We start from the raw sequence: 22834 nt of genomic DNA on the forward strand, positions 1-22834 counted from the left end.
AGCGCTGGGGTCGGGTGCGCGCGCTCGCTCCCCGGGTGCGATTTCCACCTTAAATCCCTCTTGTGGTGAAACTTTTTATTCGATCTCCGGCGGTCTACCTTAAGCGCACACGCAAACGCAGGCAGGCGTACAGCAAGGTTTCCGCTTCTCAGCCGGGCTCGGACCGCAGCTCACGAAAAACACCGTCTGTACAAGGTTGACGCACTAAGGTAAAAAAAAAAAAAAAAAAAAAAAAAGCAAACGAACCGACCGAGCAAAAACATGTCTGAATCCAAGTACCGCGAATGGATTTTGGACACTATCGACTCGCTGCGGTCGCGGAAAGCCCGGCCGGACTTGGAGAGGATTTGCCGAATGGTCCGGAGACGACACGGGTCCGAGCCCGACCGAACCTGCGCAGAACTGGAGAAACTGATCCAGGAGCAAACCGTGCTGAAAGTTAACTACAAGGGCTCCATTTCGTACCGAAACGCCGCCAAGGTTCAGAGGAGAAGCAGGAAAAAAGACGATGTAACGACGACTGCGAGAAGGAGCGCGGTGGAAGAAGCCAGTCATTCTGACTTGAGCAACGGGGACAGCGCACTCGGTCCCGTTGACCAAGACGAGGAGACGGAGGATTTGGAGGTAACGTTAGCGCGAGGAAGCTGATGTTTTACCATCGCACATCCCATTCTCACATGTTTATCACATTATACCAAACTAACAGTTGGGAAACACGGGGTACGGGGCTGTGTGCGGTTTGCAAAAAAACGTTTTTGTCTCTACACGGGGAGTGGTGAGGGGAGTGATTGCAAGTGCACCCAAAACTGCCGCAGACGGGGAGCGGCGGTTGGACCTCGCTCGAGCGCTGCCGAGGTGGAGAAAAACCACCAACGGAAGGTGCGCGTGCAGTGTGTGGACTGTTTTACAGGGTGCCGTTTGAAAACCACTTTAAACGGAGGGCGGTTATGAACAAGCGATGCACGGGAAAAGTTGCACCGTCCTGTCCGTCCGCAACAACCCAGAGCCTCCATTATCAGCAGCCCGAAAGCGCTTTTCAAGCCCCAAACTCGGCGTTGAGGGGAGGGGAGGGGAGGGGAGAAGGGGGAGCTCCGTCAAGTCAGCAAGACAGAGGGGGGGTGAAACCGGAAGTAAAGCGATTCTGCTTTTAAAATACGACCGTTAAATGCAATTGGAACACGCGCTCGCCATATAGGCTTTTATTTTGAAAGTTGTGACCGGAAATCATATGTTTTATTCTGGCTAACTTGACGCTGGTGGGAGTGGGTGAAGGAAAAAAAAAGTCTCCCAAACAGTACCGCGGATGTGCGAGACCGATGTGGGGACGGTGGGACGTTGTTGGGCTGGGGGTGTTTCTGGGGGAAACGAGGGCGATCGTCCCAATCAAAAACATACCTAACGTTAAGAGAGGCTTTACCAAATACTGTTTCTGCCTGCCCGGGCGAGATTTCACCCCCTTCCGTCTACTTTCCGATATGCCCATCATCATTTTTTTTCTCTGTATAACCGCAAGCAAATCGCTGCTTAACAGTGCCAAAGTACTTATAATGAATGTATCTGTAGTTCGTTTATGCAAACTACATCTCTTTTTCGTGTGATGGACTATTACCGACGCAGTGCATAAAACATTCCGAGTCGAACCCCTAGGTCCATTATCGGACACACTGCCAACCCCCGGTCGCGGCTAATGTTTAGTGTTTGCTGTTGTTTTGGCCTTTCCCGGCCCGTACAGCAATGGCATCACTTCTCAGGTTTTCCTCAGATATTTGTTGATAATATGGGGGTATGGGCTACAGCACTGCGCACGGACATAAGGCTTAAGAGCCGGGACAACACAAGTAACCACGACCGCAAACTGTCCGTCCAGCGCTAGCTTACGCGGATGCGCCTGTCCGATTTGGATGAAGCGGGGATCAAATTGACTTTGTTCTCCGAAACGTGTGTGTATCGTAACCAAAATGAGCATGTGCATGGGTAAACCAGTTTGAATAGTTTGGACTGAGTGTTTGTGGGCGGTCGTCGTTCACATTTTATGAGAAAAGGGGAAAGAAGCAGCGTGAGACAAGGACGTGTCCGATAATGAACGCATTCGCAGTAGTCTTTTTGTTCCGTCGCTGGGAAAACGTTGACCCGGTGCAAAGTCAAAGTAGGTTGGCCATCGAGGCAGCCGGCTCGCCTGGATAGGAATTCGCTACATTGATCTGCGTGCCGCGGCTCGGCCCGGGGAAGCGCTCCGTTAAAGGCCAGAGGGACAATGGCGCGAGCTCTTTACCGCGGCTCCTCAACTCCATGCGCACTTTGGGAGGAAATTTGAGAAAAACAAAAAAAAAACGCCTCCCCTCGGCCCTTTATATGCTCCTGTGTTAGAATTAACATTCAAGAAGGCCTCTAGACAGGGACGCACCGAGCACATCGGTAGTTTTTTATGAGCCGATATCAGAATTATGGATGTAGAATTGACGGGGGCATGAATACCGCGGATCTTTCTGTAGCTGTATCTCAATGAAAGTTATGTGATATCTAGTCCGATGGCGAAATGCCATAGCCTACAAGCGGCTCTTTTTCAGAGGAGCGGGGCGGGCTTAGTTGCGCTCTTGCACTCGGCTGGGTCTTGGACACGCAGTCGCACACAAGCTCGTTTTTTACTCGGGGAACCATCGACAAAACCCCCCAGCGAACGCATTGAGTGTTTGTCTTAAAACTAGTTACATGCAAGCAGATCGCATTTGATTTCAGTGTTTGATTGTGTGGAAACTCGATTGTGGTCGACGGGCTCACAGATTGTCTGTGGAGTGAACGCTGTGTGTACCGCGGAGAGGGACGAGACATTCAAAGGCAATTATTTACCACCACAGCGGTCAAATTGCGACATCTGTATGAGCGTGTTTCATGTGACACACTCAGCCTGCAATTAGTACATGACAGCAATCCCCTGCAACCTTGCTAGGCTTAGGGGTTTTGCGGTCGAAATAAAGCTTTTATTATCCAAGTTGCATGCAGTCAGAAATGCATCTATCCGATCTGTTTCTCAGTACAGGCGTGAAGAAATTATAGTGTATAAGCATTCATTATTAATAATTTGCGTTGTTGTCATATAATGAACTTGATTTTCCGATGGTGGACTCGCTCCCACAGAATTAAATGCGTTTCTTCTTTTCCCCTCCCCCCGGCTTGTTGTCACCCATGTGTTGATCCAAACATAGATTAGGGCGCTGCTTAGTTCTACACCCACTTAATAGCCTAGTTCTGATTGTTTTTTATATATATATGTGTATGGGATTACATCACGTAATCAGTGATGGAGAGGCTCCTATCAAATCTAATGGTTAGAAATCTTGTGTTGCTCCTGTTTTGCAGGCAGATGGCTCTATGGCTATGGACACGGACAGTAATGCAGAGGAAGAGGGGGCAGATGAGAGCCGGGATGGGCAGGACGGGCCCTCTCCTGGCCGTACATATGAGGATGCTGCTGTGCAGTGTGCTCAGGACCGAGCCGTCTCTGCCCCCTGCTCTCCCTCTGGCTCTCGGCCCGGCCCCGGCCCGGGTCTGGACTGCGTCCCTGCCCAGAAGGCTAGTGAGAGGCCCAGCTCCTTGCCCCCCTCCAGCCCCAGGGCCCTCATACACAATGACTGGGCTTATGATGCTGCTGTCTGCCCAGCAGAGCGCCAGCACCCAGGAATGCAGAGAGACAAAGGTATTCACACTGGCCAGACACTGTCTATTATGCACACCCGACATATAGGCAAATGGAGCACTCTAATGTCGTTTCAAGTGTAAGTTTTGTGCTTAGCTTTTGCACTGGGTAGTATATGAAATAGGGATGGGATCTATGAGCCAACTAGATGATTAATTGCTGGGTGACATACCGGTCGACAGTAGAAATACTTGGAGATACTAGGAGAAAAGTACTAAATTTCCATGGCTCATCAATGCACAGATACATTTGCAGTTTACATATATCTGCAGTAAAAAATTCACTCATTCACCAGTTTGTACCGGTGATGCATGCTTAATCACCCATACAATGTATTACACACATTTCAGCACCCTCACTTCACCTTGCATTTGCTTTCGATTTTTAGACTAATCATGTAGATAACTTTAGATGAATTAGCGCTAGAATTAGTCAAGACTCTCACTCCTAATATGAGTGATTAGGTTTTAAGTGAAGTGTAACGGTATGGGTTATGTTGGTGTGTGATACAGTTGGTTCACTCTGTATTAGCAGCGGCCATGAAGCCAGCAGTGCCATCTGTAACTAGCAGCCCATGTGCTGTGAAGACCAGTGTGAAGAAAGAAGATGGAGGGAGGACGGAGGATAGTCGCCTTTCTTCTGACCAGTTGGTCCCAGACTATGGAGCAAGACTGGTAATTGGCCGATGTTCTTCCTGTGACAGACAACACCACATGTCTCTCTCTCTGGCTTCTTTTTTACCCTTCATCACCCGACATTTTCATGTATCTTTTCTTTCATTCCCTCTGTCTGGCCAGCAGGACGAGACCAGGAAGGTTTCTGATGGAAGACCACAGACACTGTCTCTGCCATCTGACAACTGTGAGTTACAGCTCCTCCTCACCTCTTTCAGCCTTTATGCGTTTTTATTTTTAAAAGCTGCTGTGTAAATGTCATAATGTAGGCCTTATTGTATTCTAGCCTGAATCTGCTTCAGAGAGAACGGATTTATTATTGGACTGCTCTCTCATATTGGGAATGGCTTCTAATAAAACACACAAATGTTAAGGGCATTAACAGGCGACAACTTATGTTTCAGAGACCCTCTTAGCTGTTACTTGACCTTTTACTAGTGGATGCCTTGAAGGCTGCTCAGATTTTTCGAATGCTTTACGAGCTTGTCCTGCTACCTTCCACACAGGTTGCTCATTACAGTGACAGCGTTTGGGCTGAAAGCTGCAGTTCATAACATTCTTAACATGTCTGCTGAAGATCATGATGGCTCGAAAAGTCGACATGTTGTGGTAATAAATTCTGCAAAAGGGAGCATTGCAGTGTACGGACTCTTTAGTAATTGCAGGTCTGTGTTATTTGCCCGGCACCTGCACTTTAGTCGGGATGTGCGTGCCTTTTTTCTACTTTGACTCATAACATTCTGCCCTCGCACAATAAGACTCTTAGTAGAGGTGGGAATCTTCAGGGTTCTTCTGATTAGATTCAATTTTGATCCTTAGGTCTACAATTTACAATGCATCACGATTTTCAGTTCAGTAAAGTGTGATTTTTATATTTCCACTAGATGACCGCATAATAAACATAGACCCACAAAACCATAAAGCTTTTGACTGAACAATTTCAATAAATAAATAAGCCCAAAATAGGTGTGTGTTGCTGTGGCGAAAGAAGGCAACGATGCACTTCACCCTTCCTGGCAGCGGTGACGCAGTGGGCTGAGGCCTTCTAAAAGTTTACATTTTTATTGAAATAAGTGCTGCTTGGTGGATCCCATGTATGACAAATTTACTGATGGTTGTCAACGATTCAGAATATATTCTATGTGTTTGCCAGTAAGCAAGGCAACATAACATTTCCAGATTTTTGTATGGACTTTGACAAAAGTTCTCTCCAATACAAGGGATGAGAGAGTTCATAGTATTCCTAAAATACTTAACCTTCATGTGGCAGAGCTTGCATATTGTGTGACTCTTATCAAGTTTCTTCTTTCCTTGAACCTCATGAAAATCCGAAATGTGTTGACACATTTGCTTTTAATGCAGGAGTAGCCAATTGTAGATTTTTATTCTTCTGTCATGTGCTATCGAGATAGTTCCAACCAAGCAGCTAACACAGAATGACGGATGTAAACAACACTGTACTGTGCTGTACCTGTGCTGGGCCTGGATATGGTTTGGCACAGTTTGGCACAGGATTGGTTTTCCATTACAATTTTCAACATATGGGACCCTGTCCAGAATGCGTATGTGTAACTATAGTATCGGCAGAACCATAGCAACCAGTGTTAACATCCACAGTAGACATGGCAGACCCACTGGAGTCTTTCTTCGTATTTTGCCTGGGATTATGTCTTTCTTTTGAAATAATAGTGCATGAGAACACACCGGCCACACAAGCTATAGCAGCAACAGTTAGCGAACATAATATTGATCGGTCTTTTCAGAGGAATTAAGATTGTTCTACACTTTCTCCCATAATGTGATTAGCGCTTTTCCCATTTCTTTTCCCATTGTTTCAGTGTTTTGTTGTTGTTTTCCATTGTTTGTTTATGTTTTGTCTCTTTCTCTTCTCTTCTCTTCTCTTCTCTTCTCTTCTCTTCTCTGTTGTTTAGTTTGTTTACACCAGCTGGGTATTTAAAAATGGCAGGTGCAACAGACCGTTGACCCTGTGCGTTGCTAAAGCGTCACTTGCATGATGATGACAATCCTGCCAGCATCCTTTGAAAGCAGGCTGGTATCAGATACGTAAGGATGCTGTATGAGCACCCTAACCGTACTGAACTGTGAACAAAATCTAATAGAAAAACATACTGTACCGTGACAGTACAGTCACAGTACGGCACTCTAGTGCAGTGGAAAAATCATATCTGACTTCCATTCCATCACAACTCTGTTCTGTATTCCATCTAATGTTGAAGGGGATAAAGTTGCACATTTAAAACCACAGAAAAAAAGGATTATGTTTTAAGTAAGAAGATTTTTTTGGGGGGGGCACATTGATGCAGAATTGCAAAAGGTAGAATCACAGTTCTCACACAAACCTTTCCCCCCCCCAATCCCTAGTTGTTTGCGCTGAGTCATATGAACTGAGCTCCCGTTCAGTTGTCCATATAATGTATAATACCCAAGGTGGTGTGCTTCAATTTATATGGATGACGCAGGGCCACAAGGCAGACACAGCCATGAGTAGCATCATTGTGCTTTGATGCAAGAAGAGATACTATGCGTGATTGATCATGTGATATGGAAAGTAACTTTATATCAAATTTACAAGAGTGTATTAATAGTGCTGTTATTGCACTGTTTTGTTGTCGCCCTGTGGACAAGGCAGGCAAATACTGATGTCTTTCCCTTACTTAATGTCTTAACTTTACACATTAATAGAAACCAATTACATTAACTTAGAATGGTGTTCAAAAAAGTTTCTAGTTTTACTGTACATTAAACAAATTTAATGGACACCGTGCAGCCAATAATCAAGCATTCTCACAGGGCAAGTTACGAGGTCCATTAAATCACTGCTTCCCTAAATCTGCAGCTCATTTATAATCATTCGTTAAGTAGCTGTAGCTGATGAAGTAGCTGATGAAGACAGATATATATGGTCGGTTTGACTACTGTTGACAACATGTACTTGTAAGTCTGCTAAGTGACAAAATGTAAAATGTAATGTAATGTTAACTTCATCTTGGTCACAGGTTCTACATTTAAGAAGAAGATAGATATTGCCTCCTTCACGACAGCTGAAGAGAGTCTCCTGAACGGCGGTAAAAGCGATGAAGTGTGAGTATCCTGTTGTTAAAAAGAAATCATTGATTTTCACCATTTTCCTCAGCTCACATACTCCCCTCCCTCTTCACAATGGTTTGATACACCTATCTCTCCTGCATTAACAGAAACCTCTCAGCCTCTCTTCTTCATCCGCTCTTGTAAATAGTTTTGCATATTTCTAAGGCACACAGACAGTTTTGAACAATCACAGTCGCACCTGGACAAGAAGTTGCCTAAAAAAGCTTGAAGAGATCAACAACAAAGGGAGACATAACTTGCTGAAGAAACTCATTCTCTGATCATAGTTTCTGACTCTTTTTTTTTTTATGTGTTCATCCTCCAGCTCTGTGAAGAAGGAGAAGATGAGCCAGAACTTGTTGCAGTGGAGTGTGGCAGACGTGGCCAGTTACTTCTCTGCTGCAGGCTTCCCGGAGCAGGCTGTGGCGTTTCGAACGCAGGTCAGTGCACTTCCACAAGCTGCCACAAAGGGCGCTATCTACACACTGAAAACCAAGCTCATGTCCCAATCACCCACTGCTGTCTGAAAGAGAGGCAGTTAAAATGTACCTGTTGCACGGTACAAAAAATCCTATATCAATTTATTACTGAACATAAACAGTTTATTACCTGGCACACTAATCCATTGACATTCTTTTCCTGCCCCCTAACAGGAAATTGACGGGAAGTCCCTTCTCCTAATGCAGCGCAGTGACGTGTTGACCGGTTTGTCTATCCGACTCGGCCCCGCCCTCAAAATCTACGAGCGCCATGTGAAGGTGCTGCAGAGGACCCACTTCCTGGAAGACGAAGACCTCTGAGGCGGCGACTCCCCATTGGCACTCACATGAAAAAGCAGACGCTGCTGCACCGAACCAACGTGCACACAGCGCCCTCTCAGATCAGCACCCTGCCAACCATCTCCACACATAATGAAGGAGGTGTGTCGGGGGGGAAAAAGGCCACGGCGGAAATCACTTTGGCTGTGAGAATGACCAATGACTAAAAGACAGTCATCCTACCTCTCATTGTGGTCTTTGAGGAATGGTTTTCATTTCACCCATTTGGCCATACGATTGCATTGAAGGGAATAGACTTCTATGTTCGGGGTTTGTTTTTTAAAGTGGAGGAGGGTTGACATTCCTGCAAGGGGAAAGGGAGGATTGGTGCAGCCAGTGAAGGGGACTCAGCCTTGCACCAAGTGGACCACCTACGGACTAATGGACCCACAGAGAGATGACTGCATAGCGCTGTGGCTGCAGCGCCGTCGCAGTCGTTGGCCCGCAACAAAAGTTGCCGGGCTCGCTATGGATCTGAGAGTTAAATTTCTCCCTGTATACGGTACTGGCACCTTCTCTTTGTGCAGAAACATTGTTTCTAAAGTCACACAGGTAAACAAAGAGCGCGTCTGTTGTTCGTTTTCCTTCTTGTACGATAAGGTGAATTGAATCTCATCAAAAACGTGTTGGGTAAGTCAGTCCATCTCATGCATCAGAAGTCAACAGAGCCTGATTCCTGACTTTCTCATCATGCCACCAATAGCTGCTGATGTTGAATTGTATCATCGATGTCTTTGAGACATTGAGATATAACCAATATGATATACTACTACCTGCTGGCAAGGCAATATATTACGATGTTGTTTTTGTTCTTTTTTTTCCTTATTTAGTAATGACTGAGTTCCAACTTAATATGTTTGCATTTTGAGGCACAATTGCAGATGGATGTGACCAGAAAATATGCAGCCTAATGGAATCCACCTGCATACATAAGCAAAACAAAGTAATAACCTGGGGAAATTGTTATTGTAATACTAAATATATTGTTTTAAACTCAATACAGCAGCTCAATGCCCTTTTACAGAGCCGACATCTTGATCAAATGCAATAGTTTGTGTTGTCATCCATCAGTAAATTGTCCAGTGTCTGTTTGTGTTTGTGTTGTGATCTAAGCCAGCCATTCTAAGTGTAACATTCCATATAATGTACTCTACATCTCCAGTGTATCTCTTTTCACATTTTTATTTGTTATGTTGACACTGCTTCCAGAGTCACAAATAAAGCTCTTGTCTCCCTTTTCAGTCACTTGTTCTGTGATATTTATTACCCTCGCATCTATAGTTAGCCTGAAAACAATAAATATTTCAATGGGTCAGTGTCTGAAACCAAACCATCACCTTGTGTGGGTGCGACAACTAGTGATGGCCTTCTGTCTTAATTAAATATTGTGAACAAACATAGCCACTACAGATACAAGTTTATCTACACAGATTGCATGAGTATTTTTTTCCAATAAAACCTGAGTTCCTCATTTAATCTCACAGATATCTGTTGATGTAGCATTCTGAGAAATGCACATTCGATGAAAGGGGAATAGTAGTGAATAAACTTTTGAATGTGTTGCATGTTTCAAATGTGTTATTCCTATGCCAGAGATGAGCTTGATCTGGAATAGCCAGCATTCAGTTCTGTCTCCCATAGACAGAAACAGAAAGACAGAAAAGACTGTCTCACCCAGGATGGAAAACATGACTATGAGAGTTGACAGGATAATTTTATTGGAATCAGTGTACGTTTTCTAATTCAGAACTAATAGCATTACCTCAGTATAAAGGACACTTGGATGTAAAAGCTCAGATAAACACTGCATGAGGCCACAAAGTCAGTCTCCCATTGATTGTCAGCTCCAGGCTGTACACTGGTTTGACATTGCAGATTAGAGTCTTGGTTCTCTGGTTCCCAGCTTTGTGAGGAGGTTGTTTATGTTCACTGATTGGGCTGCCTGAAGCTATGGAAATAACATGTGAATTCTTAAACTGAATGGCATTCTCCATCAAACAGTTCACAAGTCACCAAGGTAGCAAAATACATTTTCTTCATCTCCTTGCTCTTCAACATCACGGCACTTTTCATTAAATTAAGACTTTGCTGCATTTAACTCTAAAGGGTTAGCCTAGCTCTAACAGTCCAACGATCAGAGTAACTGTTGTTGAGATGGCAATCCTTGTTGATCCTTGTTACGGAGTGACAAATAAGTATGTGTCACATGGAGTCCTCATGACCCCCATCCGTGTGCACTGTAACTCCAGGACACACGCTCGGACACCCAGGCTGAAGGAGGGCCCCTTACTCAGTTGATCAGTGAGGGGGGGGATGGTGTGTGTCGTAACTGGTCTCCTCTCCTCCCGGGTCTACAAGATGAAGGGCAGTATGGAGGAGCGCAGGGTGGGGTAGTCTCTGAACTCCTTCAGGTAGCTGCGGTGCTTGCCTTTGGCCCATACAGTCATCTGGATGAAGGCCACGATGGTGAAGAAAGCCACGGGCACACACTGGGTCATCACTGTGAAGCCGATCCAGGAGCCCAGCTGTGAACAAGAAGTTTACAAACACACACACACACACACACACACACAAAGTAATTTGTGGCATTCAACATGTACTGTAGAACATAACCAGTAGGTGGCAGCAATACTGTATCTTAAACTGCAAGGAGAAAGTTCGGGCTACTGGGTTGCACACTGTGATAAGAGTCAGTGTTGAATATTTTTGTCTTTCATGCATACTGGTCACTGCAGTGGAACGTTCTATCAGCTCTTTGAAACTTCTATCAAAGTTTTGTTTTTACTCACTGCAAAACACAAATGGTAACCAAACTGCAAAGGGACAGAGTCTCCATATAATGATATGTATATTCTCATATCTGGCTGATTGTGAAAACTATGACAAATTCAGATGATGGAAGTGATAGAAAAACTTCTTAAGCTACATCTAATATTTCGGTGTGCGTTAATTCTGAGAGACTTCAGCAATAAGGGAAACTTTTGTGCATCATCTATGAATTGTTTTATAGGAATACAAAGTATTATGCTCTTTTGCATCAGTGTATTATTAGTGTATTAGTATTATCAGTGTATTAATGTATCAGCTCACCTCATATGTATAGTTTGGACAAGAGACCAAGGCAAAAATCCATGTGAATGGATTCTTTGTTGGGTAAGGAATCTTCTTGATTTTTGAGCCTGAGATGATGGATAAACAGAAATGAAACATTGTATTTCCTTGAATTGTCAGCTTTTTGTTTCATGATAATGACCCAATAAGACAAATGAAACACTGAGTGCATTGTGACACAAAGCTCACCTGGAGGTTTGAGGTTGCGAAGCGCAACATGGATGGAAAAATTCCCTAATTGACAGAACTGTGGGGACATAGATATTCAAAGATGACTGTCAACATGAATCTCTGCTCACAGATCTATGGAAATTGCTCTCCTTCACTGAGAAGTACACAAATTCAACCCACCCCCGACTTACCAAGAAAACGTAAAGTGCTGCTTTCACCTGCTGCTGCCCATAATCTGTCACAATAAAAAGGATTAAGTTGACTTTGAACGTCAGCTTAGATTGATGAGTTGAACTGAGCATTGCATTGGTCAGCACTTACAGGGTGGGGTGTAGAGAGGGTGGTTAATGTAGTAAGCCATCCAGGCTGCAAAGCACCAGTAATAGCCACAGTTCTGGAATAGAAGGTGGGACTATATTAAGTCAAACTGTCCATATATAGAGTTCCACACAGATTTGGTTCCGTGTTCTGAGAATGAGAACACATTATTCTATCACTGCACCATATAATACATCACACTCAAAGGCCAAAGTATGTAAAGTATTCACCTTAAATATGTTTCTGAGAGGCATGGTCCCATGGGAGATACGGTGGACAAACAGCGTCTCCAGGATCCTCTTGACGTAGTGGAAGGAGTGGCACATGCAGGCCAGGCTGCAGCAGGAGACACATAATATTGCAACACGGCCCGTCATACTTACATATTTAGCTTTGATTAATACATTGCCCCGCGGCAGTCCATTACACTTGGCTCTGACTCAGTGTCAACATAGCAATATGCCTCACAACTGTTTGCTGCGTTTATAGGGCATCTGTGCAAAGCCTGGGATTGTGTGCTACTACGCCGCAACAACATCACAACAGATGCCTGAAAACATATGTAAGCTGACACTCACTGTACCACCCAGTGTTTGCTGCTGGTGAAGTCATATTTTGGAGCGTAGATGAATGGCAGGCGGAAGTAGAACATTAAGTAGATGAGCAGTGGACCGGCACACTCGGTCAGGAACACCTGAAAGTGACCAAAGGAAGAGCGAGCAATTCAATTCAGTTCCACTCAACTTGCATGCAGGCGCATAGGAACAAGCATAAAAATATATAAATATAAATACACAAAAGTACATAAAAAAAGAGTGTCATAAATTAAGAGCATCTTCATCCATCCATGGAACAGCATTAAAAAAAACAGCACTAACAATGGACTCCTCCGATATTAAATACATTAACCACAGTGGCACGGGAAATAAAAGAGTTCCTGGCCATGTTAGACTTGCCCTTTGGCGGTCTAAACCTTCTGCCAGAGGGAAGAAACTCAAATCGCCTTTAAAGGGGATGAAGGAAACACTCCAGTTTGGCTCTGGCTTTCCTGACAAGCCGTTGGTCAAAGCAAAACTTAAAGCAAAGTCAGCCCATGTACTTCTCCTCATCTCTGCCAAAAGCCATTCAGCATTCAACAAGTGCCACGAGAGCAAATGAGAGAGCATTTAGTACCGGCTTGCCACAAATGATATGATCAAGCGGGGCAGCACAGCTGTCAGTGGGCCTGTGACGAAATGGATCTCTGAATCAGCACCTCTGCTGAGTCCTGGCTCAGCATGGCTACTGTTGATCTCTGCTATGCCGCTCGGGCGCTGGCGTCCTCCTGCGCCCACAACGGTATCAGTCTACAGCCTGGCGGGGCTCTGGGGCTCGCATTAGGGTGGGTAAGGACAGAGAATTGAGAGGCTGGGTGGGCGAGAGCGCGTTAAGAGACGCTGCCAGTGAAAGGCAAGCGAGAGGTCAGAGGGATGAACACCTGTGGGAGAAATGGGGCCATGAGATTATGTGTCCTAGGACAGAGGGACAGGGGCTGCAGGAGGCGAGAGGGAAACGAACGTGTGCCTCTATCTGTCACTGTGGGGAGGTATTTATATGCAAGACCACCAGTGATTAAGTGGGTGAGGGAGTGTGCCTGTTATTTAAAATGCAAGAATCTTAATACTGTGTTGTGTGTGTGTCTGTGCATGCGTATGCGTGTATACACAAGCTTGTTCACCGAGTAATACCACTCACAAGCTGCCAGACCTGCTCTCTACTCACATTCCTGTATGTGTGTGTGTGTGTGTGTGTGTGTGTGTGTGTGTGTGTGTGTGTCTGCGCAGGTGTACTCACAGTTCCCCATGTGACCTGGGACCCCAGGTCGCTGAAGTAGAAGCTGGCTGTGGTTCCCACAGGAAGCGTCTGGAGAACATCCTCGTCCCTCAGACACTTGGCCTCTAGGGAACATGACAATGTGCGGCCATCAGCCAAGATAACAACAGACACTGTCCACTCCCTCGCCGCAGATTTCTTCACAACTCCTCTCATTTATCTGAGTTGCATAGATACAGAATATATTGTGAAAAGATTATACTGACAGACTTACTCGGATCCAAACGCAAAGACTGTCTTGCTGGATACCACTTTGGATCTGACAAAATAGAAAGGGGCTTTACTGTTGGCATGCTGTAGAGATTATTATTATGATGATTGTTTTTTTTTTGTTTTTTTTTAAGTAAAACAAACCAAAGAGAAAAGTGCTGTTTTGTCTAAATTTCATGTGCAAATACTACTCACTTGATTTGTGAAACAAAGCCTTAATATCCAAAATAGTGGCAGTTGGCTCCACCTGCGTCCACAGACAAATACAATAATAAGATCTACTCAAGATAGTGTCATCATCAGCAACATTTGTAATGGGTTGCATGAGTGTGGAGAGACTGCCATATTGACATTTTACACTGAGCAATAAAAGACACAAATAGAAGTCATCGGCATTGCTTTTCACCATAGCAATTTCCATTTCTTTAGGAATTTGTTAGACTTGCATCTTTCCATTTTGAGCTGTGATCCCTGATGTTTTTCACTCAACTCTGCACATTCACACGAGCCACTAAACACGTGTGCCGGCCCGCCTATTGGCCCGGAGGAATACAGGCATGTACTGTAGCCGGAGCAGAGCATTCCTGTCAGATGAAGGGAGAATTTTCACCTCCTAACTGCAACCCGACCTCAGCACAAACCCAGCTGATAATGGCCGCTCTTGACCGTGCCGTCTGTAAAGTAGATGATTAACTGTAAAATTACCCGTCTGCTCAAAGTGATGACTCTCTAGTTCTGGAGCTAAAACAAACATGTTTCCTCTGACTTCGTTGCACAATATAATCACTGACGGTGCTTGGGCTATTTTTAGAGCAGATTTAAGATTTTTAAATCCTAAAACTTTACAAGGAACGCATTGAGAGGTGATAAACTGCAGCAATTGAGCACATGAGGTGTAGTCATGCTAACTACATGTCATTGTGCACTCATTGTGTCTATTACTATATGACTCAAGTATCTGGAATCAGACCGCATCAGCAGTTATGGTGCACATTATCTCTCTCTTCTGCAATCATTATGTTCAGAATAAAGTGTGAGTGCAGTTAGAAACCCTCATTCTCCCTGACACTCACCTTGTCCAGCAGCAGGAGTTTCTCCTTAGTCTTTGAGTCCAAGATCTCCACCTCAAAGTAAACTATCCTTTTGGCCTTTTTGGGAGGTTTGGGTCTTGGCCTTGGTGCAGACTTCTTCTCGGCTTCAGCACCATTTGCAGTCTTCGCCTCTAATGCGAGTGCATCCATAACCCCGTTTGATCCCGAACCTCAACGGCCTGCCAGAAGGTCAGAAAAGCTACGATGTGCCCGGACACCCTGGTTATCTCCTGTCCTCCACTGGTATGAGCAGCAGCTCCCCAACTCACCCTCGACACAACTCTGTCAGCCCAGCCCTGCTACGTCCTCCTTGACTTCTTCCCCCCACACAATCTGGACTCTCCAAATAGCCTTTCACTTCCAGATGAAGAATGGGAAAAATCTGTGAGACCGTAAACAGTTCTTGCCAGATGGAGTGTGTGAGAGAGGGCAGAAGCTAAGATAGAGAGAGGTGGAGGGAGCGCCTGTCTTCAGATGGTCCAAGAGCGAGAATGAGATGTCAGCCGGCACCTCACCTGAGTATCTGCCTCCCCACGATCAGGAGCCCCCCTGCATGCAACAAAACCCGCCGAAGACGAAACTGGAGAGCCCCAAGACATAATCCATATCGCGCCATTCACAAGGCTAAATATAAGTCGCCCGATTTGCTCTGCACCGGCTCAGTAACCTTGGTAAGCCACACACAACCCTACCCAGTGACAGATGCTAGTGTGCTCTCATTAGACCCAGAAGACACATCTCCTGTCTGCTTCGCTCCTCACCCCGTTACCCTAAAAGCCTGATCCAGGGGACGAAAGACAGCCAGACCACTACATACCAACACATTCCCCTCCCCCAGACCACCTGTGCCCCGTGCCCGGTATCCTTTTTCCCTCTCTGACCTCCAGAACAAAAACAAACGTGTTTATTTCAGTGCCTACGTGTTTTAAGGTTTGTGCACTATATGGACAAACACCTTAACCGATTTCTGTCTGAACTACTTTAAGGTGATTTGTGGTGGGAGGGCGCTGAAGAAAATGCTGGCCGCGAGAAGGTCAGAGATGCCTTTCATTTCAAACAGTCAGCTCATCAACACACGTAGGCAACTGCATATCTGTATTCTATGGGCTATTTATAACCAGTAGGGACAAGTCAGCAAGTCAGCAGCAAGCGGCAGGATCACTGTTCACATTCCAAGGCAATCTCTCTGAGTCTTCGATGAGGAAAATACTTCTGCTGGACTTGATCCTATATACTTTCATATTGATAATCATACTGCAAAGCCAGGCAAAGTTATTTCAAATATCTGGCCAACTAGGCCGACTTCAGTTTCAAAGGTGATAACACTTTGGTCTGGCGTGCTGTACGTCTATGCTTTCTTGTGTTTTTGAAGTAGGCTTTAACACATGGGCTCCATTGGGCTCTGTGATCCAGAGTGAAGTGGTTATGAGAAAATAGAGATTGCTGTTGCCCTCTTGTGGATATACTGTCACACTCATGATTCATCTAATTTACCCAAAGATTCTATAAAATGCCCTATTTGTCCACATGTCACTGAAGGTTTGACATAAAAAAGAAATAACAGGTAAAATGATCCCAGATCACCTGCTGTAATTATAGATTTATTTGTTTCTGCAGAGTGGCTATGACATTATGTTGTTAAAATTAATATGAGTTATTAACACTTTCAGATATAAAAGTCCTGACTAGGTTTTAACTCATTATCTCTACAGTACAGTACATACAGTACAACCTGCCTCAAGCGGTAGCAGGGGGGCGTGTTTGACGTAGTGACGCAAAAAGGATTAACAAGGAAACTGGGTGTTCACAACATTACAGAGTCAAGAAGATCGTCAAGATAATTAACATGCTATTCCAGCCTATGGAAAACATCCTGTCCGCTAGACCGGAGCAGCGACGGGGCAGGAAATCATCTCGCACATGCGTATAACTGTCTAAAATAAAAATATTACTGGAATGTACTGTGTAATATTACTATTACAGTAAGCAAGCAGGATGGCTAGCTAATGCATACGGCAGCTAATTTATGCAAGAAGACCTATGAATATTCATTCACATGAGCTCCTGCTAAGCAAATTGTTTTAATTGATTTAAAGACACATCTGGCTCTCACAGTCAGTAGCATATCAGTAAAGTAGCTTGTTAAGACCTTAAATATAACGCTATTCGGCTAAATCAAATAAGCCTCTCGCATAAATAATAGATATCGGACTGAATGTGTCATCCACCCCCCGAATACCAGCCGAAAAGAAGCTGTGTAGTTTGCCTAACGGGATTTAAGCGAAAGCGGAAGTTGGCGGGAGTGAAACCTCTCGCGTCGTTTGGATCTTTTCTGATTACACACATCAGCAGCATCAGCCTCTTCCAGAAGTTTCCTCGCACGGTTGGCAGCTTGGTGGCAACATATCCTAACCTCCTCTTTATCCAGAAGAACACGTTATAGTTTAATACTGTGTTGTGTGAGTGACATTTACTCCGCTCGTCTTACTATCACCTCAGTATAGATCGGGCAGTTGTGTGCAGATTGTGACAAGCAGGAGTGCTAACCTTGTTGGTTAGCTAGTCCAGCTAATGTTAGCTGGACTGACAGCTGCAGCGAAGCTTGTTGCATGTTAACACCAGCGCAGGACGTGCTTGTTGTTGGCCTTGAACAGCAGCTGAAGTTGCCACGCTGACAATGATTTTGTGAAGTGGAGGAACTGACCGGTTACTGTAATGGGTAAAGATTATTACAAGGTGTTGGGAATAGCCAAAGGTGCCTCCGAAGATGAGATAAAGAAGGCGTACCGAAAACAGGCCCTGCGTTATCATCCTGACAAAAACAAGTCAGCTGGAGCCGAAGATAAATTCAAAGTGATTGCCGAGGCATACGATGTACTCAGTGACGCCAAGAAAAAGGATATATACGACCGATATGGAGAAGAAGGTAACTGAATCCAATCTCTGTACTTTGTGCTGCTGCCCTGCAACTTGAGATGTCAGTGTTAACTCTAACCCTGCATGTTTACTTGTCCCGTTCTGTCCATATTTACCAATACACTGGATAAATTCAACTATTATCCATGTCTTGGCCTCTTTAGTTCACGGACCAGTAACCAAAGACTGAAAAGGTCTCGTGTAACAATAGCAGTAGCTGGAGAACTTGCTGGAAAGCTCGTGCTCCTGCCTGCTGTGTTAAAACCTGTTAGTGGACTGATGACACTGGTTGAACCACTTCAACACTAGGTTTTTGCCTCAAGGGTTTAATAGCTTAGTAATGTCACATTCACAATCCACCACAATCTGAACGGCAGGGACAGGCATAGATATGACTTATTTTGGGGTTTAAAAAAACAAAACAGAAACTAACTTTTTAATATAATATATTGCTGTAGTTTAATGGACTATGCTGTGCCATTTCTAGCAACATGTCATTCCCCAGTACCTATAGCCATTATCTCAATGACATTTACTTTGAGGTGGTCTGAGTACTTTTCCATTGATTTTTATTTGAAATTATTAAGTAATGATATAAGCATTATTTGCAGAGATTCTTGGTTATTCCCTGCAAAACTTTATGCATATGGTCCCAAAGCTCTGATGTGGGTTCATGTTTTCTTGCTCATCAGGACTAAAGGGTCCCACCGGTGGTGGAGGCGGAGGACACAATGGTCCCAGCTACAACTACACCTTCCATGGAGATCCTCATGCAATGTTCGCCGAGTTCTTTGGCGGCCGTAGCCCGTTCGATCAGTTCTTCACACGCAACGGGGATGACGATATGGACATTGATGACCCCTTTGCAGCCTTTGGCATGGGAGGGATGGGAGGGATGGGAGGGATGGGAGGAATGGGGGGCATGGGCGGGTTTCAGAGGTCTTTCAAATCCCAGCATATGGGCCCCCATAGAGGACGAGAGAGAAAGAAGGACCCGCCAGTGGTGCATGAGCTGAAGGTGAGCCTGGAGGAGGTCTTCTCCGGCTGCACCAAGAAAATGAAGATTTCCCGCAAGCGGCTGAATCCGGATGGCTGCACCGTGCGCAATGAGGATAAGATTCTGACAGTAGACATCAAGCGCGGCTGGAAGGAGGGGACAAAGATCACCTTCCCCAGGGAGGGAGACGAGACTCCCACCAACATTCCCGCAGACGTGGTGTTTGTGGTGAAAGACAAACCCCACCCGGTGTTCCGGAGAGAGGGCTCCGATATAATTTACCCTGCAAAAATATCTCTTAGAGATGTAAGTGAACAGATTCTCATTTCAGAGCATTTCACTCAGGCATAAGCTGTTCAAGCTGTGTGCAGTCATGTGTTGATGATATGAAAAATGACAAATTAACTGTCTGTTCCTGTACAGTTTTGACAGTGTTATACATATAAGACTGAGGACAATCTGTGTGAACATGTTGGATGATTATCAAGACTTAACCAAACATCAGTGGTTTGTCTGTCTAATAATCTCTCTCTCTCTCTCTCTCCCTCTCCCTCTCCCTCTCCCTCTCCCTCTCCCTCCCCCTCCCCCTCCCTCTCTCTCTCTATCCAGGCATTGTGTGGATGCACAGTCAATGCCCCCACATTGGACGGCAGGACTATCACTGTGACCTCCAGAGACGTAGTCAAACCTGGAATGAAAAAGCGCATAGCGGGAGAAGGGCTGCCCCTATCCAAGTGTCCTGAGAAGAGGGGCGACATGGTCTTGGACTTTGCGGTGAAATTCCCTGACAAGTTGGGCCAAAATACCCGTGATGCATTGAGTCAGATCCTTCCACCATGATTCAAATTACTTAGGTTTGCTAAAACATCTAACAAATCTAAGATAGCCAGTCCGCATTCCCAATGGCACTCTCCTGTGTAGCGTCACATTTTGGCCCAGACTTCAACTTGGCTCAGGACAGATTTGTGTTGGTTCTAGTTGAGTTTAATTTCACTATTTCAAGTACCAAATCTATATTTTCACTCAGTTTAATGGAGTGTCACAAGACTAGGGAACTGACCGAACAACTGACCTTTTTGGTGTGCATTCAACTTGGGTTCTGTCACAGTATTTAGTAGCAGCCCGGCGGAGCCTCTTGGAGCCGTGGAGTGGGTGTCATGTGATTTGTAGTGGTTCGGCTTCAAGAAGGAGTTCGTCTAACCTTAGAAAATGACAATGGTGCCGGTTGTCAGGTTTTTAGCAAGACTTACCAAAGTGTACCGCTTGAACATTTCATTTAGGAACTGAGGATTTGGGCCTCAAACAGTTGTGGAAGGGCTTCCAAGGCAACAGTTGCAGGCAGACAACTTATAAACAATACCTCAGGTGCAGTGACACATGCCAGAATGTAGCTATACCTATATTATTAAACTGCATCTGTTTTTGGTTACCAGTATTACTATGCAGTTAGAATTACGTGAGGCTGACATACTGGGCGGAAACCTGAAAGGTAGTATGCTGAGAATTTTCTCTCAGCTTCAGCCTGAAGGAGAAAACATTGGAATTTTAAAGATGGCACATCTTGCGAAATACGTTTATGCTTTTATTCTTTCACAGTGTCTTGTTTATGTCGGAGTGCACAGCAGACAACCTGATTGCTTATGTCAAATTTTTGTGGGGAGACATTTTGTGCCAAATAACCATGTCCCTATGTAATTACAATATGCGTGTGTGTCTGCAGTATGTGAGTGCATGTGTGTGTAGCCTGTTTTGTGTGACTGACAAACTAGCAACATCTTACGTTATTGACTTCAGTGGTTCCCCTTCGTTTACTTAAGGATGCACACCCTATGTATTTAATTCCCACTCAGTGAAATTTGCATTTGTGATTACTCTGTCTGCTTTGTCTGTTTGTTATTTAATCTAAAGCCAGTGCTTTTTTAACCAGACTAGTTATTAGACTGTTGTATCAGTCTAGTACTAGGCTAAATATTACCTAGTCCTTTTCAAGCTGTGAAATTAACAATTTCTTCCCTGACATTTGAATTTTTTTTAATTCTGCAAATTCTTTTATATTTTTATTTGGTTATTCTGTCCTCACTTTACCATACCTTAGCTTCATTTGGTTGGATATGGATAGATTCACAGCTCAGTGGTAATCCCAGGCAAGCCATTGAATCCAATCTTATATTCAGTCTGCGCACCTTTCACAGTAAAGATGCCACTTAGTAAATCACTTTCTTTATTTTTGCTCTCAGGCACAGTTAAAATAACTGTCTGAATTATTTCTGAAGTATTTTTCAAGTAGTTTAAATACATATTTTGTCCTGGTGTGACTGTTGGAGGGGAAAAAAAACTTCTCACAGTCAGTACTTGGCCTCATCATTCCACTCCTACTGGAGTTTAAGTTTAACTGACACAAACATGTGGTTTAACATGAATGTAGAGATATGTAATCTCTGTAATGTTTTACTTTTTTGTTTTAAAAAAGAATATTTGCTTTATTTTTTGCAAATGTTTTCCTTTTTATGGAAAAAAGTGTAAGCATTATTTTGTTTTACCTGTTGGTTATGTTGTTTGGGATTCAGGACAGTCTGTTTTGAACATCATGGATCGAATATGGGTTGGAAATATTTTTGAAAACATTTTTCCTATGTTGCGACAATATGCATTTCCACACTATATTCAATAGACTGGCAAACAAGACTGGCAAATAAATATCTAATAAACTATGACCTGTCAGTGTGCAATTTATTCAGCATTAAGGAGATTGTTTTTTTCCTCTTTCTTCCTAAAGTCTGGACTAAAAAGCGGCATGCATTGCATTTGTGTTAACTTTCCATTGCACACAGGAGGCCTTAGGCAACACAATTGGCTTTGTGGAGTGGAGGAAAATATTAGCCTTTAATTTCAGCACAGTACAGGGCTTGTTAACTCCTTTTGGGAAGCAGTGGGGTACAAGGTGTGAGAGGAGAACATACATTTTACATGTTTACAATGTTCAGAATATTTTGTTTCTTTCAGATTATGGAATCTGCACAAATATTTACAGGCAATTGATAATTCAGTCTCCTTTTGGATGAAATGGCCATCGCTGGCATTAGGAGCCTATCCTATAATAAAGAAGACCAATTAAAAGCTGTCAGCGCAGCCTCACATGTCCTCACTATTTTTTCCGTTTTTTAAATTGTGCTGTTTATGAACTTTCTCTGTATATCACATGGTCAAGGTAGCAAATCCTGCTGATTTGTATGATTCTTTCAGAAAAAGGCCCCATTTTCAGCTTGCACCATTTTGATGCACTTACTGTAGTGTATACTGTGAGTTAAGAAAGATTTATATTACCTTGAAAGAGTGGGTAAAATATTTGACAAATAGAAAGAGTTTATCATGCCCTTCATCCCTGCCCCCCGTCTGCCTGTGTTGTCCGCTAGATGGAAGCAGCGCATCTTTTCATCATCAAGCGAGAGAGGGCTTGTGTTGCCTTCAAGTATTGTAGGAAATATGCGGAGTTACCAATTGACAGCAAATGGACAATCTAGCGAAGGGGTGAATAGGACTCGCAAAGTGGGAATTTTCTGTGATACCAGTGTTGCAACGATGTGACGTTCAGGAGGCGGAGCATAGATTATATGATGTATCTACTACAACTTCTGGCTAACAAGATAAAGGTGCAATAAGCATGATTGTTCTGTCCTATAGCACTAAATGACCATAATATTTGTGGGTTTTTGATTTGGGCTGTTGACCAATACCAATGACTCAGAGATTACTTTGGCATGTGCTGAGATTTCTGGCCTGTACTCTGTTTACTATAGTCTCAACTGCTTAATGATGGAAGATAGTGCTATAAATATGAGCTAGCACCCGGCATC

General features: G+C 44.1%; 3 protein-coding genes across 4 annotated transcripts; 2 read left to right on the top strand and 1 right to left on the bottom strand.

Moving 5' to 3' along the window:
• Positions 1-189: 189 nt before the first annotated feature.
• Positions 190-9519, top strand: samd1a (sterile alpha motif domain containing 1a). Of its 2 annotated transcripts, none has more exons than XM_071922884.2 (7): positions 190-624; positions 3358-3694; positions 4226-4368; positions 4492-4555; positions 7386-7470; positions 7802-7916; positions 8130-9519. In XM_071922884.2, the coding sequence occupies exons 1-7, from the start codon at positions 262-264 to the stop codon at positions 8274-8276; spliced, it is 1254 nt and encodes a 417-aa protein (XP_071778985.1). In that variant the 5' UTR covers positions 190-261; the 3' UTR covers positions 8277-9519. The 2 variants fall into 2 exon arrangements, with proteins under 2 accessions (XP_071778985.1, XP_071778986.1); XM_071922885.2 differs by having other exon boundaries at positions 4495-4555.
• A 652-nt stretch (positions 9520-10171) lies between these two features.
• Positions 10172-15217, bottom strand: tecra (trans-2,3-enoyl-CoA reductase a). The gene is made up of 11 exons (XM_071922866.2): positions 15050-15217; positions 14172-14223; positions 13981-14025; positions 13728-13831; positions 12473-12588; positions 12125-12230; positions 11898-11970; positions 11768-11811; positions 11595-11652; positions 11385-11473; positions 10172-10819 (listed from the first exon to the last, which is right to left on the bottom strand). Exons 1-11 carry the CDS (start codon positions 15215-15217, stop codon positions 10646-10648), a joined length of 1029 nt encoding a protein of 342 aa, XP_071778967.1. The 3' UTR covers positions 10172-10645.
• Positions 15218-17327: 2110 nt separating this feature from the next.
• On the top strand, positions 17328-22080 carry dnajb1a (DnaJ heat shock protein family (Hsp40) member B1a). The gene is made up of 3 exons (XM_071922813.2): positions 17328-17993; positions 18676-19286; positions 19590-22080. The coding sequence occupies exons 1-3, from the start codon at positions 17783-17785 to the stop codon at positions 19818-19820; spliced, it is 1053 nt and encodes a 350-aa protein (XP_071778914.2). The 5' UTR covers positions 17328-17782; the 3' UTR covers positions 19821-22080.
• The last annotated feature ends 754 nt before the right edge of the window (positions 22081-22834 follow it).

Source organism: Centroberyx gerrardi, chromosome 7 (genome assembly GCF_048128805.1).
Source record: "Centroberyx gerrardi isolate f3 chromosome 7, fCenGer3.hap1.cur.20231027, whole genome shotgun sequence".
Lineage (NCBI taxonomy): Eukaryota > Metazoa > Chordata > Actinopteri > Beryciformes > Berycidae > Centroberyx > Centroberyx gerrardi.

What these genes read in the sequence shown, in the direction of transcription:
- samd1a (XM_071922884.2), top strand. Translation starts at nt 262, where the DNA reads ATGTCTGAATCCAAGTACCGCGAATGGATTTTGGACACTATCGACTCG. An exon ending in GTCTCTGCCATCTGACAACT is followed by an intron (nt 4,556 to 7,385) that starts GTGAGTTACAGC and finishes TCTTGGTCACAG; the next exon opens with GTTCTACATTTAAGAAGAAG. An exon ending in GGCGGTAAAAGCGATGAAGT is followed by an intron (nt 7,471 to 7,801) that starts GTGAGTATCCTG and finishes TTCATCCTCCAG; the next exon opens with CTCTGTGAAGAAGGAGAAGA.
- tecra (XM_071922866.2), bottom strand. Translation starts at nt 15,217, where the DNA reads ATGGATGCACTCGCATTAGAGGCGAAGACTGCAAATGGTGCTGAAGCC. An exon ending in AACTCCTGCTGCTGGACAAG is followed by an intron (nt 14,224 to 15,049) that starts GTGAGTGTCAGG and finishes CTGTGGACGCAG; the next exon opens with GTGGAGCCAACTGCCACTAT. An exon ending in GGCTTTGTTTCACAAATCAA is followed by an intron (nt 14,026 to 14,171) that starts GTGAGTAGTATT and finishes CTATTTTGTCAG; the next exon opens with ATCCAAAGTGGTATCCAGCA.
- dnajb1a (XM_071922813.2), top strand. Translation starts at nt 17,783, where the DNA reads ATGGGTAAAGATTATTACAAGGTGTTGGGAATAGCCAAAGGTGCCTCC. An exon ending in CGACCGATATGGAGAAGAAG is followed by an intron (nt 17,994 to 18,675) that starts GTAACTGAATCC and finishes CTTGCTCATCAG; the next exon opens with GACTAAAGGGTCCCACCGGT. An exon ending in CAAAAATATCTCTTAGAGAT is followed by an intron (nt 19,287 to 19,589) that starts GTAAGTGAACAG and finishes CTCTCTATCCAG; the next exon opens with GCATTGTGTGGATGCACAGT.